At 36.1% G+C, this 19,520-nt stretch overlaps 1 protein-coding gene across 1 annotated transcript in view; it reads right to left on the bottom strand.

Moving 5' to 3' along the window:
• LOC148955788 (glycoprotein endo-alpha-1,2-mannosidase) overlaps window positions 1-19,520 on the bottom strand; it is a 59,690-nt gene that overhangs the window by 15,038 nt on the left and 25,132 nt on the right. Inside the window, exon 3 of the mRNA XM_089104244.1 lies at window positions 10,250-10,628. Coding sequence (XP_088960370.1) covers window positions 10,250-10,628 — 379 coding nt within the window. The remainder of the gene's footprint in view (window positions 1-10,249; window positions 10,629-19,520) is intronic.

Genomic DNA, 19,520 nt, shown 5'->3' with positions numbered 1-19,520 from the left:
CAAACACACAAGCCAACACTAACACACACAAAAACTGACACACACACACAAAAACTTACACCCACACGCAAAAACTTAAATTAACACAAAAACTAAAATTCACACAAAAAATTACACACACACAAAAACTTACACACACACACACACAAAAAACTTACATCCACACACAAAAGATTAGACACACAAAAACTAACACACACACACAAATGCTTAGACACACAAAAACTAACACGCTCACACACAAACTAACACCCACACGCAAAACTTACATTCACACAAAAACTAAAATTCACACAAAAACTTACAAAAACTCACAAAAACAAACACACACACACACACACAAACTTACACACACACACACACACACTTACGCACAAACAAACACTTACACACACACACACACACACACACACACACACACAAACTTACACATTCACACGAAAACTCACATTCACACAAAAACTTACACACACACACACTAAAACTTACTCACACACACGTCAAAACTTACACACAAAAAATCTTAGACATACAAAAAATTACACACACACACACACACAAAAAAACTAACCCACACACTACAAAACTAACATTCACACAAAAACTTACTAATACACACACACACAAACTAACACACACACACACAAACAACAATAAAAACAACAAAAAATTAAAAAAACAAACACAAACACACAAAAACTTACACACACACACAAACAAAACTTACACCCACACACAAAAGCTTATACAATCAAAAACTAACACGCACACACAAAAACTTACACCCACACGCAAAAACTTAAATGCACACAAAAAATTACATTCACACAAAAACATAAACACACACACAAAAAATTACACACACACACACACAAAACTGACACAAACACACAAACTAACACACACAAAAAAACTTACACACACACACACACACACACACACAAAAACTAACACAATAACACACAAAAAAAACATCAGCACAAAACCGAAGAGAAAAACAAAAACTTACACACACACACACAAAAACTAACACAAAAACGAAAAAACTAACTATAAAACAAAAATAAAAAATCACACACAAAATTACACACACACAAAAACTTAAACAAACGCGACCAAAAATAAACAAACACACACAATCATACACACACACACACCCATTAAAAATTACACACACACGCCAAAAATAACACACACACACAAAAAATAAAACACACACACACAAAAAATAACAAACACACACACACAAAAACTTACACATTCACACTAAAACTTACATTCACACAAAAACTAACATGCACACAAAAACTTACACACACACACACACACAAACACACAAAAACTTACACACACACGCCAAAAATTTAACACACACAAAAACTAACACAAACACACAAACACACACACAAAAACTTACACATTAACACAAAAACTCACACACACACACGCACGAAAACTTACACACACACTCCAAAACTTACACACACAAAAACTTACACATTCACACTAAAACTTACACACACACACACACGAAAACTTACACACACACTCCAAAACTAACACACACACACACACACACACACACAAACTTACACACACACACAAACTTACACACACACACACACACACACACAAAAACATACACAAGCACACTAAAACTTACATGCACACACAAACTTACATGCACACAAAAACTTACACACACACACACACACACAAACTTACAAACACACACACACACACACGAAAACTCACACACACACGCCAAAACTTACACACACACACAAAAACTTACACACAAACACATACACAAAAACTTACACATTAACACAAAAACTCACACACACACGCACAAAAAATTACACACACACACACACACAAAACTTACACACACACACACACACCAAAACTTACACACAAACTCCAAAACATACACAAACAAAAACTTACACACACAAACACACACACACAAACAAAAACACACAAACAAAAAAAAAACTAACAAACACAAAAACAAAAACACACACACGCAAAAACTTACACAAACACACGAAAAACTAATATCCACACTCAATAGCTTAGACACACAAAAACTTACACACACACACAAAAACTTACACACACACACACCAAAACTTACGCACACACAAAAACATACACACACACACACACAAAAACTTAAAAATGCACACGAAAACAAACAACAACCAAAAAAAAAACAAGAACACAAAAACTTACACACACACACACACACAAAACTCACACACACACTCACACTAAAACTAACCCACACATACAAAAAAACACACACACACACACAAACAAACACAATAACACAAAAAAAAACCACACACACACACACACAAAAACTTACAAACACACATGCACACAAAAAACTAACACACACACGCACTAAAACACACACACACACGACAAAAATTACACACACAAAAACTTACAAAAATACACAAACACACACACACACACACAATAAAACAAAAATACACAAAATCTTACACACACACACACACAAACACACACAAACTTACAAAAACACACACAAAATAACACCAACACACACAAGCATATACACACAAAACTTACACACACACACACAAAAACTAACACCCACACGCAAAAACTTACATGCACACACAAACATACATGCACACAAAAACTTACACACACACAAAAACTTACACACACGCACAAAAAATAACAAACACACAAAAGAAATAACACACACACAAAAAATTACACACACACACACACACACACACACACACACAAAAAAACTAACACATGCACATTAAAACTTACATACACACAAAAACTAACACAAACACACACACACACATGAAAACTAACACACACACTACAAAACTAACACACGCAAAATCTTAGACACACACAAACTTAAACACACACAAACACAAAAAAAATAACACACACACTCAAAAACTAACATGCACACAAAAACTAACATGCACACAAAAACTTACACACACAAAAACTTTCATACACTCACAAAAACTCACACACACACACAAAAACATACAAACACACACACACACAAACTTACCCACACACACGAAAACTTACACACACACACGCCAAAACTTACACACACACACAAAAACTTACACACTTACCATATCACAGTTACTTTGTCTTAATTTTTCAAATTTCATTTGAATTTCTGTCGTGAAATGCACGAGTTGGAATATTTCAGTAGTGACTTGTTGTGCTTTACCTTCTCACAGTTACATTCTCTTGATTTTTCCAAGTTCATGAAATGCAAGAGTTGGAAAATTGGGGTCTTAGTCCACCAGCCCGAATGGTGGAAATCCACTAGCTCAGTATTGGGGTCACACTCCACCAGCCTGAACGGTGGAAATTCACTAGCTCAGTATTGGGGTCCCACTCCACCAGCCTGAACGGTGGAAATTCACTAGCTCAGTATTGGGGTCCGAGTCCACCAGCCTGAATGGTGGAAATCCACTAGCTCGATATTGGGGTCTCAGTCCACCAGCCTGAATGGTGGAAATTCACTAGCTCAGAATTAGGGTCTTAGTCCACGAGCCTGAATGGTGGAAATCCACTAGCTCAATATTGGGGTCTCAGTCTACCAGTCTGAATGGTGGAACTTCACTGTTTAAGTTAGGTTAGGTTAACTTATCATGCGGTCTCATGATAATTTAACCTAACCTTTTCCGGCGATTATGGTTAGGTTAGGCTAGATTAAGTTAGGTTAGATTAAGTTAGGTTAGGTTAGCCCAAGTACGCTTCACTTAGGTTAGCTTAGGTTAGGTGAGAGACAGGCAAAAAGTTAGGTGTATGATTAGGTTAGTTTAGGTTAGATTAAATTAGGTTAGGTTAAGTTAGGTTAGGCTAGGTTAGCCTACGTACGCGCGCGTACGTAGGCTAACCTTGCTTGTAAGTTTGTAAGCGTGTTTGTAAGTTTGTGTGTGTTTGTGTGTGTGTGTGTAAGTTTTTGTGTATGTGTGTGTAAGTTTGTGTGTGTGTGTGTGTGTGTGTGTATGTGTGTAAGTTTTTGTGTTTGTAATTTTTTGCGTGTGTGTGTGAGTTTTCGTGCGTGTGTGTGTTTTTTTTGTGTGTGCTTGTGTGTTTGTAAGTTTTTGTGTGTGTGTGTGTGTGAATTTTTGTTTTGTTCTTGTGCTTGTTTGTGTGTGTGTGTGTGTGTATGTGTGTTTGTGTGTGTAAGTTTTCGTGTGTGTGTGTGTGTGAGTTTGTGTGTGTGTGTGTAAGTTTTTGTGTGCATGTAAGTTTTTGTGTGCATGTAAGTTTTCGTGTGCATGTGTAAGTTTTTGTGTGTGTGTGTGTGTAAGTTTTTGTGTGTGAGTAAGTTTTGGTGTGTGTGTGTGTGTAAGTTTTTGTGTGTGTGTGTAATTTTTTGTGTGTCTAAGCTATTGAGTGTTGATATAAGTTTTTTGTGTTTTTGTGTAAGTTTGTGTGTGTGTGTGTGTTAGTTTTGTGTGTGTGAGTTTTTGTGTGTGTGTGTGTGTGTGTTTGTTTGTGTGTGTGTGTGTGTGCGTGTAAGTTTGTGTGTGTGTAATTTTTGGCGTGTGTGTGTATGTTTTCGTGTTTGTGTGTGTGTAATTTTTGTGTGTGTGTGTGTGTGTGTGTGTAAGTTTTTGTGCATGTGTGTGTGAGTTTTTTGTGTTCATGTGTAAGTTTTTGTGTGTGTGTGTGTGTGTAAGTTTGTGTGTGTGTGTGTAAGTTTTGGCGTGTGTGTGTGTTAGTTTTCGTGTGTGTGTGTGTGTGTGTTTTAGTTTTGTGTGTGTTTGTGTGTTTAAGTTTTTTTGTTCATGTAATTTTTTGTGTTAATGTAATTTTTCTTGTGCATGTGTAAGTTTTTGTGTGTGTGTGTGTGTGTGTGTGTAAGTTTTTGTTTGTGTGTTTGTTTTTGTTGTTTGTTTTGGGTGTTTGGATTTGGGTGCGTGTGTGTGTTAGTGTTGGTGTGTGTGTGTGTGTTTGTTTTCGTGTGATTGTGTTAGTTTTTGTGTGTGTAAGTTTTGGAGTGTGTGTGTAAGTTTTTGTGTGTGTGTGTGTGTAAGTTTTTTTGTGTTCATGTGTATGTTTTTGTGTGTGTGTTTTTGTGTGTGTGTGTAAGTTTTTGTGTGTGTATGTTTTGTCGTGTGTGTGTTAGTTTTTGTGTGTGTGTGTGTGTGTGTTGTTTTAAGTTTGTGTGCGTTGTGTTTTGATTGTGCGTTCATTGTTGTTTCGTGTGCTTGTGTATGATTGTGTGTGTGTGTGTGTGTATGTGTTTGTGTGTGTGTGTGTAATAGTGTGCGTGTGCGAGTAATTGTTGTCTTGTGTGTGCTAGTTTTCTTTCGTTTTTGTGTTTGTATTCGGTTGTGTGTGTGTGTATTGGTGTGTGCGTTTTTTGTTGAGTGTGTGGGTTTGTAAGGTTTTGTGTGTATTTATGTTTTTGTGTGCATGTAAGTTTTTGCGTGTTGGTCTAAGTTTTTTTGTGTGTGTGTGTAAGTTTTTGTGTGTGTAAGTGTTTTTGTGTGGATGTCAGTTTTTGTGTGCTTGTGTTAGTTTTTGTGTGTGTATGTGTGTGTGTGTGTGTAAGTTTTTGTGTGTGTGTAAGTTTGTGTGTGTGTGTAAGTTTTGTGTTTGTTTGTGTTTGATTTTTTTTTTGTTTGTTTGAGTTTTTGTGTGAATGTAAGTTTTTGTGTTCTTGTTGGTTTGGGCGTGTGTGTGTTAGTTTGTTTGTGTGCGTGTAAGTTTTTGCGTGTGTATGCTTTTGTTTGGTTTTGTTTGTTTTGTGTGTGTGTTTGTGTGTGAGTTTGTGTGTGTTTGTTTGTGTATTTGTTATTTTTTTTGTGCATGTAATTTTTGTGTGTGTGTGTGTGTATTTTTTTTTGTGTGTGTGTATGTGTAATTTTTTGTGTGCATGTAAGTTTTGACGTGTGTGTGTAAGTTTGTGTGTGTGTGTGTGTGTGTAAGTTTTTGTGTGTCTAAGCTTTTGTGTTTATAAGTTTTGACGTGTGTGTGAGTAAGTTTTCGTGTGTGTGTGTGTGTAAGTTTTTGTGTGCATGTGAGTTTTCGTGTGCATGTGTAAGTTTGTGTGTGTGTGTGTGTGTGTGTGTGTGTTTTTGTGTGTGCGTGATTTTGTGTGTGTGTGTGTGTGTCTGTTTGTGTGTGTGTGTGTGTTAGTTTTTGTGTGTGTGTGTAAGTTTTGTGTGCATGTAAGTTTTTGTGTGCATGTAAGTTTTTGCGTGTGGGTGTAAGTTTTTGTGTGTGCGTGTAAGCTTTTGTGTGTCTAAGCCTTTGTGTGTGTGTGTAAGTTTTTGTGTGTCGAAACTTTTGTGTGTGGATGTAAGTTTTTTGTGTGTGTGTGTGTAAGTTTTTGTGTGTGTGTAAGTTTTTGTGTGCATGTAAGTTTTTGTGTGCATGTAAGTTTTTGCGTGTGGGTGTTAGTTTTTGTGTGTGTGTGTAAGTTTTTGTGTGTGTTAGTTTTGGCTTGTGTGTGTGTGTGTGTGTGTGTGTGTTTGTGTGTGTGTATGTTTGTGTGTGTGTTTTTTTTTGTGTGTGTTTGTGTGTGTCTGTTTGTGTGTGTGTGTAAGTTTTTGTGTGTGTAAGTTTTGGCGTGTGTGTGTCAGTTTTCGTGTGTGTGTGTGTGTGTGTAAGTTTTTGTGCATGTGTGTGAGTTTTTTTGTGTTCATGTGTAAGTTTTTGTGTATGTGTGTGTGTAAGTTTTGTGTGTGTGTGTAAGTTTTGGCGTGTGTGTGTGAGTTTTCGTGTGTGTGTGTGTGTGTTTGTAATTTTTGTGTGTGTGTGTGTGTGTAAGTTTTGTGTGCATGTAAGTTTTTGTGTGCTTGTCAGTTTTCGTGTGCATGTGTAAGTTTTTGTGTGTGTTTGTGTGTGTGTGTTTGTGTGTAAATGTTTGTGTGTGTGTAAGTTTGTGTGTGTGTGTGTGTGTGTGTGTAATTTATGGAGTGTTTGTTTTTGTTATAGTGTGTGTGTGTTTGATTTTTCGTGTGAATGTGTAATTTTTTGTGTGTTTAAGTTTTTGAGTGTGTGTGTAAGTTTTCGTGTGTGTGTTTGTGTTTTTTTGTTATGGTATGTTTGTGTGTGTGTGTGTAAGTGTTTTTGCGTGTGTGTGTTTGTTTTTTTGTTTTATTGTGTTTGTTTTTGTGTGTGTGTGTGTTAGTTTTTGTGTGTGTGTAAGTTTTGGCGTGTGTGTGTGTAAGTTTTTGTGTGTTTGTTTTTTTATGTTTTGTGTGTGTGTGTGTGTGTGTGTAAGTTCGTGTGTGCATGTTTGTTTTTGTGTTGTTTTTAGTTTTCGTGTGCTTGTGTTAGCTTTTGTGTGTGTGTGTGTGTGTAAGTTTTTGTGTTTTTAAGAGTTGTAGTGTTTGTTTAAGTTTTCTTGAGTGTTTGTGTGTGGAAGTTTTGTGTGTGTGTTTGTGTGTTCAAGTTTTTGTGAGTGTGTTTGTGATTTTTTTTTTTTTCATGTGTAATTTTGTGTGTGTGTGTGTGTGTGTGTAAGTGTTTGTGTGTGTGTTAGTTTTGGCGTGTGTGTGTGTAAGTTTTTGTGTGTTTGTGTGTGTTAGTTTTGTGTGTGTGTGTGTGTAATTTTTTGTGTGTGTGTGCATGTAAGTTGTCGTGTGTGTAAGTTGTCGCTTGCGTGTGTAAGTGTTCATGTGTGTGTAAGTTTTCGTGTGTGTGTGTGTGAGTTTTTGTGTGTGTGTGTAAGTTTTTTTGTGTGTGTAAGTTTTTGTTTGCATGTATGGTGACCGGGGGAGGACCTTTGTGGCCCAGGGAGGGCGTTTGGGGCTCAGGAGGCCCGTGAGGCGGGCGTGGTCTGTTGGGAGCCCGGGGGACCTTGGTGGACCGGGGGAGGGCCCGTGGGAGCCCGGTGGTCTGTTGGGAGCCCTGTGGGCCTTTGGAGGTCCGGGGGGCAGTTGGGGGCCTGGGGGACATTTGGGGACCAGTGAAGGGCCTTTGGGACCCCGTTGGTCCTTTGGGAGCTCGATGGGGCTTTGGGGGAACCGGGGATGGCCTTTGTGGCACAGGGAGGGTTTTTGGGGGTCTGGTGGACCTTTGGGGACCGGGGAGGGCCTTTGGGGCTCGGGTATGGCCTTTTTGGGGTCTGGGGGCCCTTTGGGACCCCGTTGGTCCTTGGGGAGTCCGGTGGACCTTTGGGTGCCGGGGGAAGGCCTTTGGGGGTCCGGGGGCCAGTTGGGAGCCTGGGGGGCCTTTGGGGACCGAGGGAGGGTCTTTGGGGGGCCCGGGGATGGTCTTTAGGGGTCTGGGGGCCCTTTGGGGGCGCCGGTGGCCCTTGGAACGGGTGGGGGGCCTTTGAGGACCGGGGGGGATACAATCAGGGCCAAGGGCGGGCCGTAGTGGGCGTGGGGGACATTAGGGGACCAGGGGAGGGCCTTTGGGATCCCGTTGGTCCTTCGGGAGCTCGATGGGCCTTTGGGGGACCCGGGGATGGCCTTTGGGGGTCTGGGTGGGCCTTGGGGGGCGCCGGGGGCCCTGTGCGTACGGGGGGGGCCTTGGAGCCCCGGGGGGTTCCTGCGGGTTTGGGGTGGGGTATGAGAAGCCTTTGGGGTTGGGGTAGAGGACCTCACAACACTGTTAAAATACAACTTGTGTATTATAACGACCACACTCAAAACCTCTTCCAAAATCTCTTCAAAAATCACCTTTTAAAATGTTTCTAGCTGTTTCGCCGAAATAGTTCCATAAAATAGCTAAAACGGTTTCGCCCAAATAATCCCTAAACGTAATTTCTGCGTGTTCCTTTTGTTATCTCTGCGCCAATGCATTTCAAATTATTTGGAAACCTTTTCGCGCGCTAAGATCAATACGTCTGCTCGGAAACGATTCTCTTGTTAGAAACAACAAATTAATTTCCCTTTCGTGAATCAATTCTCTTTAGAACAACAAATTAATTCCCCTTTCGTGTCAATCAATCAATCATGACATCATGTGTGATCTAACTGTTTCTCGGTGACAATTCTCTTTGGAAATGCAAGGACATTAATTAACTTGACGTCATCTGTCAGACATTAATTAACTGTTTCCGGGAACCTCATAACATCTGGCTCGAATAACAATAACAAATACTATTTCTGGATCATAACATCTGCCTCGAACTGGAAGGAAGTGTCATTAACTGTTTCCGTGAACCTCATAAAATCTGGTTCGAATAACAATAACAAATACTATTTCCGGATCATAACATCTGGCTCAAACAGGAAGGAAATGTCATTAACTTTGCTTCGAACGACAATAACATTGACCCTATTAACCACGTGTTCTCTCAAATGACTCTATTCAAAATAACATTGACCCTGGCATTTGGCCTCGGAAACAATAACAACAACATTGACATTCGCTGAGGGCGTGCCAAAAACACACCTGGAGAAAGAGGTCATTGACCGATTACGCAATCATTCTCCCTAATGACTCTATGCCCATATAAGGACTCCTGTCAGTATTAAACTAAATTGTAGGTGGCAGCAGGGGTGAGCGACACGATCAATAGGGTCATCTCTACTAACCTCGACAAAAAAAAATAAAGTTTGTATAATAGTAATAAGTATATGATAGTTTAGAAACAAATTTTGGCTATATATTTGCACTTCAGGGGGGTGGGGGTAAATCATACCATATATTAAATACATAACCTTACATAACCTAGAAACCTTTTCCCTCCTAAAACCAAAAAAAACTAAAGTTTAAAAATTTTTAATGTTATGACGGTTAGTGGTTCTGACGGATTTTTTGTCGATGTTATGACGAATTTTGTCGACGTCCTGACGTTAGTGCTCCTGACGGTTAGATGTTATGACGCCTTCTCGTATTATATGTCTACTTCTACCGAGTTTCAATTTCTATCTATGGCATTATCAGTGCTCTATTACTAAAATATACTTTTAGAAAATGAATTAATGTTTTATAATATTTTTATTTCTCCCTAGTTCTATTTCTATTTATAGCATCTGATTGCTCCATCCCTTAAATATATTTTTGAAAATTATTTAGCATTTTCTATATTATTATACGTCTACTTCTACCGAGTTTCTATTTCTATCTGGCATTTGCAGTACTTAGTATTTTCTATTTCAGTTCTACTGAGTTTCTACTCATCTACAACATTTTCAGTGTTCTGCATTTTCAAGATCAACTGCTTTCTTAAAAATACTAAAGAAATTGTTCTAAAAGTAACTACTTACCCAAGGGCAAAAGACAATTTGAATTAGCTTACCTATGCTTCAGTTCAATCAGCAGGCCTAGAAAGAATCCATCCAACTCTGTCCCTCTTACTGACAACTCGCCATTCTTACTTAATAATCTTGACCATTCTTTAAATGGTATGAGATACGAGTCATATATATAATATGCAGGGACTAATTTACCATGACGTTCCGTTTTGAACAGTGCTGGATGATCACCGTATTTTTCTACGATATATTTAAGGTTTTCCCTGAGTGAGACGACTTTTCGCCCTTTGTAGGGTTCAATGTGAAACGCAATTTTTAGACCTTCTTCGTTAGCAGCATCCAATAGTTTAGGAAAAATAGGGTCTATTGGGTCTCCAAAATCATCAGACATATTTGGAGGATACCAAGTGACGACAGCAACCCCTATAAAGGACAAACTTATTATGTATTTTTACTGGAACTCTATGGTTTTTTTTATACTGGAACTCTATTTAGTTAAAATGGGGTCTATTGGGTCTGCAAAATCATCAGATGTAGTCAGAGGCGTTATTTTCTATAAGGCAGGGGTGGGCAACTACCCCACCAGACCCTATTTTGCCCCACCCCCCAGCTGAAATTTAGCGTCTTTAAAAACCCTTGTCAAAACTAAGATAGGCCTTCATAATTCATGAATCCACTGAAACTGATCAGTTTTCTTTAGGTAACCTTTGCCTTTATGGTACTATATGGCTCATTTTCCATTTGGTCATTTCAACTTGATTTGGAAAATCAGCTTCAACTTTGCCCCTTCCCCCAGGATTTTGACGAAATTACGCCCCTGGATATACTTGGAGGATAACAAGTGACGACAGCAACGCTTATACTGGACAGATGTATTTGGTATTTTTAGTTGGAATTCTATTTGAATTATATTTGTTATATAAAATAGATAATAATCAGATATAATAATTTAGAGTGTTGGTGAGACCTGAAAGCTATGACATGATGCTATAGAGCAGGTAGTTGCCCTGGAGAGCGAAGTTGCCAGTTATTTTCTGAATGCTTATAAGAAAGTATGCTTATTTTCGTTTTTTTTTTTTTTTTTTTTGCTTAAACGCAAGCGACTACATCTCATTACAGGGATTGCCCCCCTTGGAGCCCTCTCAGGTCTATTCACACCTGAAAACCAAGTAATTAAAAGATAATTTTGATTGTTACATATTTATGAGGCTACTAAAACGGTATCACGTTCTCATCAGCGTTGTCACGTTGAACCAGGAAAATAAATCAGTAAAACGGGCTAGTTAAAATTGACAACGCTTTTGGTTCGTGAAAATTCAAAAATTAACAATTCGTTAATCCACAAAGACAACTACACCTTCAAAGAAAAGCTGCACCTTCTGAAGCTGTCTGGTGCCGTACGTTTTAGTTTATCTTTTCCTGATTTTTCACCCACGTTGTTTTTTTGAACCCAGGACTGCCACCAACATCTGCACAACTCTATACGGTGGCCTTTTTCATTAAAAACTGAATCACCAATTTTTCCTGAACTTCTAAGATACATATAAATGTGGCAATTCCCCTACATGACAATAAACCTCAATGCTATCTAGCGGTTGGCGACACTTGGCATTTTAAACTATAATAATAAGAATTATTCATTTAATTTTGATAGTTGTTACATTAAAGTAGTAATAAGTGTCTAATCTTAGTTCCTGGCAGAAAAACGATTACAAAACTTGAAAAATACCAAGTGTTGCCAAACGCTAGATGGCAACCATGATTTTTTTCTGTCGACACTAGAGCCAGTTTCCACTGTTATAAGTCACCTATACTCTTTGGATGATTTGGAAAGTATAATTTGTTGTTTCTAACAACTTGAGAATCGAGTTAGAACATTCAGAAAAAGTGTGCCTTTTTCTTCAGAAGGGGAGAGGGACTGAGAACTTTTGGAAAACGGGACAAACTATTTTTCTCAGGTTTTAATACAATAGTTTATGCTACAGTTTTTTTTATGCCTGTTGTCTGACAGGAGTAGAAATGGGGGTACCAGCCCGACGATTCACCCCTGCTGCCACCTACAACTTTTTTTAACATCATATATGAGCACGAGACCCACGTGGTTTATGGTTTTTGTCAATGAGAATGAAAAAACAGGAATTTTGTCACATTTCTGTATGTTTTCTTGGATGGTTATGTGTGTTGGTAGATTTATTTGATGTTTTTCATGGATGTTTAATGGTTTTTGTCAGTGAGAATTTGAAAAACAGGAACTTTGTCACATTTATGGATGTCAACAGCAATTCATGTCTGTTATATGGTTTTCTCAGTGAGAATGAAAAAAACAGGAAATTTCTCACTTTGATTTATATAATGGCTATGGAAAATTATTGATTCACGAGGCTGTAATTAATAAACATTATGGTTTAATTTTTCTGTAGTTTAGTCTGGCCTGTAAAATTGCTGTATAAAATTGCGAGGGAAAATTATTGATTCACGAGGGTAGACTTAAGAAACATTAAGGTTTCATTGATATTTAGGACTGAGGGATTTTTTTATTATTGTTGTTTTGGACAAGTGCATTCTAGGGATGAATGTCAAGGTGTCCTGGAATAGAAAACCGGAAGTACATGCAACCTTCTCAGCCAATCAGCGAGTCGGATACATCCTCCTTCTCAGCCAATCAGAGGGCTGGTTACATATGATTTCCCCGTTACATAACAATTCGCCATTGAGATTTCGTATATAACGGGCATGCAATGTGATTAAATTATCAGAAAGTTCCAGAACACAATGGATAGAACACATGAAATTATTGATGAACTTGAAGCCTTGGCAGCCACAATTAGCAATGTAAGTTCTGTTTTCATTTTTTATTTTAAAAATAAATTTGTTTTCCGTGGTTACCCTCTACTATATTCGGGTAACGCCCCCCCCCGATACAAACGCCACTATATGATGTTTATACTCAATAAAAAGCGTAAAATACGCTCTTTTTTCGTTACGTAAACCCCATCGTTCCTTCCCCCTCTGTTTACGACCTTAATTCTGTTTTTGATAAATTCCGTATCTTATCTAAAAGCAACTGTCAACTTTCTGTCAATCCCTTAATATACTGTCCGCTATGGCTTGACTTACAGATTTCTCGCAACGATTTAAATATCTGATAATTACTGACACCCCTTTAAAGTACATCCGGCTTTGGTAAATATACAAGAATTTGGATAGCGGCTTAACCAAAAGGTTTCTCTGAAAAAAACAGTTTTTCCTATCGAATTAAAAAAAAACAGTTTCGTGTGACAAGAGAGATTATTGTTAATTAATCAAGTGTGGTTACAGGCTTTGCGTAATTCTCTGTGGTATGGAGGCATGGAAATGAGTTATTTCCAAAATTAATGCCTAACAATATTTTTAGGATATTGGTGAAAGGGGGGGGGGGGGTTGACAATGCCTCAAGTCTAACACCTCCATTGTAAGTTGAAAACAAACTGCTTCTTCGCGTGAAAAGTAAGGGAGGTGGTTTTAAGAAAAAGATACATTGCTCTATTATGCGTAGATTGAATAGTATTTTTACCATTTCTTTCGGTGGTGGGGGGAGGGGTATTTTTCCATGTCTTTTCTCAGGGATATTTTCCGGGGGGGTTATTTTCCGGGGGCTGTTTGTCTGGGGGTGTGATAAATACCAGCTATCGAAAAAAGGATATGGAAAGATAAAACATACCGTTAATACTTTAAATGCATCAACCAAGGCATGCTCAATGCAGATTAAAACCAGAAAAGAACAGAAACGCCTAAAAATAAGAAATTAGACTGACTTTTATATACTGAATTTTGAACGACTCAGTGAGCAATAATTCTTCTTTCTCAGAATCAAAAAAGGATACAATTAGTATATTTCACGAAATTTTTTTACGTTGTGCTTTCTTAGTGATAATTACCTTGTCTAAATAAAATTATATGGATGATGATACTAACTTTCTTTATGTAAAAAAAGGGGCAAATTATTTCAATACTAACTTTTTATCTTCTTTTTAAGGCAAATTGTGAAGAATGCCAATCGCAAACACCCGCTAAGAAAACAAGGGTTAATAATGCGGGCAATGCGAAGGCTACTGTCCGGCAATATGGTAGCTGGCTGAAGCCTCCAAAACCATTGCTATCATCTGTACAAGAATGTAAAGCCACCGGCCCGTCCACCTTCCATCATACGTTGCTTGGGCATTCAAGAGCTGCCCTACTTATGCAAGGTCAGGAAGTGGCCGTCCAGAATGCACTACCTGGTCCTTCCGATGCCCAAGTGCAGCCGGGATATCTAAATGTAAGCATTTTTTTCATACCTTTCATATAGAAATATTTATCAATTTCTTCCAGCTTTTATAGGCCATTTCTAAATGCAACATTTTCAAACACTGTGTAAAAGTATATCTCAGCGGGAATATTGAAAGATTTTTTCTCCCCAAAGGAAATATAATGTTCTCCCTTTTGAATCACGTCAAGTGCATGCATTCACCCTTTTGCTAAATTAGATTAGTGAAGCCAAAAAAGACACTATATTCTGGTCATAGTAAGGTTTGATAATTTCTATTGCGATATAAACGAATGGTTCACCTTGCCTCTACAAATATTATAAAAAAAAACTTTATATCTCCATCCCCTCCCCCTCCCCCTCCTCCCCTCCCCTTCCCCATTTTTTAATATTTTTTGTGCATTGAGACACATAACGACCCTCCCCCTCGGCCCCCCCCCCCAAAAAAGGTCCCCCGACACCCCAAAGGCCTGATTTTTCAAACTTCATTTTGAATTTCTTTCGTTGAAATGCAAGAGTTGGAATATTTCAGTAGTGTTTGGTTGTGGTTTACCTTGTCACAGTTAAATTTTCTTGATTTTTCAAAGTTCATTTTGAATTTCTTTCTTTGAAATGCAAGAGTTGGAATATTTCAGTTGTGTTTGGTTGTGGTTTACCTTGTCACAGTTAAATTTTCTTGATTTTTCAAAGTTCATTTGAATTTCTTTCGTTGAAATGCGAGAGTTTGAATATTTCACTAGTGTTTGGTTGTGGTTTACCTTGTCACAGTTACATTTTCTTGATTTTTCAAAGTTCATTTTGAATTTCTTTCGTTGAAATGCAAGAGTTGGAATATTTCAGTAGTGTTTGGTTATGGTTTACCTTGTCACAGTTACATTTTCTTGATTTTTCAAATTAATTTTGTATTTCTTTCGTTTTAATTAAAGATTTGGAATATTTCAGTAGTGTTTGTTTGTTGTTTACATTCTCACACTTACATTTTCTTGATTTTTAATGTTCATTTTGAATTTTTATCGTTGAAATGCAAGAGTTGGAATATTTCATTTGTGTTTGGTTATGGTCTACCATGTAACAGATTCATTTTCTTGATTTTTTCAAAGTTCATTTTGAATTTCTTTCGTTGAATTGAAATAGTTTTAATATTTAATTAGTTTTTGTTAAGTTTTTAAATTGTCACGTTTAAAGTTTCTTTATTTTGTAAAGTTCATTTTGAATTTCTTTCGTTGAAATACAAGAGTTGGAATATTTCAGTAGTGTTTGGTTGTGGTTTACCTTGTCACAGTTACATTTTCTTTATTTTTCAAAGTTCATTTTGTATTTCTTTCATTGAAATGCAAGTTGGAATATTTCAGTAGTGTTTGGTGGTGGTTTACCTTGTCACAGTTACATTTTCTTGATTTTTCAAAGTTCATTTTGAATTTCTTTCGTTGAAATGCAAGAGTTGGAATATTTCAGTAGTGTTTGGTTGTGGTTTACCTTGTCACAGTTACATTTTCTTGTATTTTCAAAGTTCATTTTGAATTTCTTTCGTTGAAATGCAAGAATTGAAATATTTAAATAGTGTATGTTTGTGGTTTACCTTGTCACAGCTACATTTTCTTGATTTTTTAATGTTCATTTTGAATTTATTTCTTTGAAATGCAAGAGTTGGAATATTTCAGTAGTGTTTGGTTTTGGTTTACCTTGACACAGTTACATTTTCTTGATTTTTCAAAGTTCATTTTGAATTTCTTTCATTGAATTGCAAGAGTTGGAATATTTAAGTAGTGTTAGGTTTAGCTTGACACAGTTATATTTTATTTATTTTTCAAAGTTCTTTTTGAATTTCTTTCATTGAAAGGTAAGATTTTTAATAATTAAGTGGTTTTTGTTTGTTGTTTACCTTGTCACATTTACATTTTCTTTAATTTTAAAAGTTCATTATTTATTCCTTTCGTTGAAATGAAAGATTTGGAATAATTCAGTAGTGTTTTGTAGTGGTTTACCTTGTCACAGTTAAATTTTCTTGATTTTTCAAAGTTTATTTTGAATTTCTTTCGTTGAAATGCAAGAGTTGGATTGTTTCAGTAGAGTTTGGTTATGGTTTACCATGTCACTGTTACATTTTCATGATTTTTTAAAAGTTAATTTTTTATTTCTTTCGTTGAAATGCAATAGTTGGAATATTTAAGTAGTGTTTGGTTTTGGTTTACATTGTCACAGTTTCATTTTCTTGATTTTTTAAAATTTCATTTTGAATTTATTTCTTTGAAATGCACGAGTTGGAATATTTCATTAGTGTTTGGTTATGGTTTACCTTGTCACAGTTACATTTTCTTGATTTTTCAAAGTTCATCTTGAATTTCTTTCGTTGAAATGCAAGAGTTGGAATATTTCAGTAGTGTTTGGTTATGGTTTACCTTGTCACAGTTACATTTTCATGATTGTTCAAAGTTCATTTTGAATTTATTTCCTTGAAATGCAAGAGTTGGAATATTTCAGTAGTGTTTGGTTGTGGTTTACCTTGTCATAGTTACATTTTATTGATTTTTCAAAGTTCATTTTGAATTTCTTTCTTTGAAATGCAAGAGTTTGAATATTTCAGTAGTGTTTGGTTGTGGTTTACCTTGTCAGAGGTACATTTTCTTGATTTTTCAACGTTCATTTTGAATTTCTTTCGTTGAAATGCAAGAGTTGAAATATTTCAGTAGTGTTTGGTTGTGGTTTACCTTTTCACAGTTACATTTTTATTGATTGTTCAAAGTTCATTTGAATTTCTTTCTTTGAAATGCAAGAGTTGGAATATTTCAGTAATTTCTTTCGTTGAGATGCAAGAGTTGGAATAATTCAGTAGTGTTTGGTTGAGGTTTACCATGTCACAGTTACATTTTCTTGATTTTTCAAAGTTCATATTGAATTTCTTTCGTTGAAATGCAAGATTTGGAATGTTTCAGTAGTGTTTGGTTATGGTTTACCTTGTCACAGTTACATTTTCATGATTTTTCAACGTTCATTTTGAATTTCTTTCGTTGAAATGCAAGAGTTGGAATATTTCAGTAGTGTTTGGTTGTGGTTTACCTTGTCACAGTTTCATTTTATTGATTTTTTCAAGGTTAATTTTTAATTTCTTTCATTGAAATGAAAGAGTTGGAATATTTTAGTAGTGTTTGCTTATGGTGTACCTTGTCACAGTTAAATTTTCATGAATTTTCAATTATCATTTAGAATTTCTTTTGTTGAATTGCAAGATTTGGAATATTTCAGAAGTGTTGGTTATGGTTTACCTTGTCACATTTCCATTGTCTTGATTTTTCAAAGTTCATTTTGAATTACTTTCCTTGAAAAGCACGAGTTAGAATATTTCACTAGTGTTTGGGTGTGGTTTAACTTGTCACAGTGACATTTTCTTGATTTTACAAAGTTCATTTTTAATTTCTTTCGTTGAAATGCATGAGTCGGAAAATTTCAGTAGTGTTTGGTTGTGGTTTACCTTGTCACAGTTACATTTTATTGATTTTTCAAGGTTCATTTTGAATTTCTTTCGTTGAAATGAAAGAGTTGGACTATTTCTGTAGTGTTTTGTTTTTGTTTACCTTGTCATAGTTACATTTTGTTGATTTTTCAACGTTCATTTTGAATTTCTTTCGTTGAAATGCAAGAGTTGGAATATTTCAGTAGTGTTTGGTTGTGGTTTACCTTGTCACAGTTACATTTTTCTTGATTGTACAAAGTTAATTTGATTTTATTTCTTTTAAATGAAAGAGTTGTAATATTTCATTAGTGTTTGGTTGTGGTTTACCTTGTCACAGTTACATTTTCTTGATTTTTCAAAGTTCATTTTGAATTTCTTTAGTTGAAATGCAAGAGTTGGAATATTTCTGTAGTGTTAGGTTGTGGTTTAACTTGTCACAGTTACATTTTCTTGATTTTTCAAAGTTCATTTTGAATTTCTATTGTTGTAAAGCAAGAGTTGGAATATTTCAGTAGTGTTTGGTTGTGGTTTACCTTGTCACAGTTCCATTTTCTTGATTTTTCAATGTTCATGTTGAATTACTTTCCTTGAAATGCAGGAGTTGGAAAATTTCAGTAGCGGTTGGTTTTTGTATAACTTGTCACATTTACATTTTCTTGATTTTTCCATGTTTATTTGAATTTCCATTACTTAAATGCAAGATTTGGAATATTTCTGTAGTGGTGTATAGTGGTCTACCTTGTCACAGTTACAGTTTCTTGATTTTTCAATGTTCATTTTTAATTTATTTCGTTGTTTTGCACGTGTTGGAATATTTCACAAGTGTTTTGGTTGTTGTTTACATTGTCACAGTTACATTTTCTTGATTTTTCAAAGTTCATTTTGAATTTCTTTCGTTGAAATGCAAGAGTTGGAATATTTCAGTAGTGTTTGGTTGTGGTTTAACTTGACACAGTTACATTTTCTTGATTTTTCAAAGTTCATTTTGAATTTCCTTCATTGAAATAGGTTTTGGTCGTGCTTTACCTTGACACAGTTAAATTTCTTGATTTTTGTTAGGTTAGGTTAGGTTAGGCTAGAACAAGTTAGATTAGGGTAAGTTCGGTTAGGTTCTGTTAGCCTACAGCCGCGCGCGGACGAAGGCTAACCTAACCTAACTTAACCGAATCTAACTTGATCTAGCCTAACCTAACCTAACCTAACAGAAATCAAGAAATTTAACTGTGTCAAGTTAAAGCACGACCAAAACCTATTTCAATGAAGGAAATTCAAAATGAACTTTGAAAAATCAATAAAATGTAACTGTGACAAGGTAAACCACGACCAAACACTACTGAAATATTCCAACTCTTGCATTTCAACGAAAGAAATTCAAAATTAACCTTGAAAAATCAAGAAAATGTAACTGTGACAATGTAAACCACAACCAAAAAACTTGTGAAATATTAAAACTCAATAAATTAAACTTAAGAAAATCAAAATGAACTTTTAAAAATCAATAGAATTTAACTTTGACAAGGTAAAACACAACAAAACACTACTGAAATAGTCCAACTCTTGATTTTCAATGACAGAAATT

The sequence above is a fragment of the Artemia sp. Qi Xiang Cuo genome, chromosome 2 (assembly GCF_049724085.1).
Source record: "Artemia sp. Qi Xiang Cuo chromosome 2, ASM4972408v1, whole genome shotgun sequence".
Lineage (NCBI taxonomy): Eukaryota > Metazoa > Arthropoda > Branchiopoda > Anostraca > Artemiidae > Artemia > Artemia sp. Qi Xiang Cuo.
This window is presented reverse-complemented; position numbering and strand designations above follow the sequence as displayed.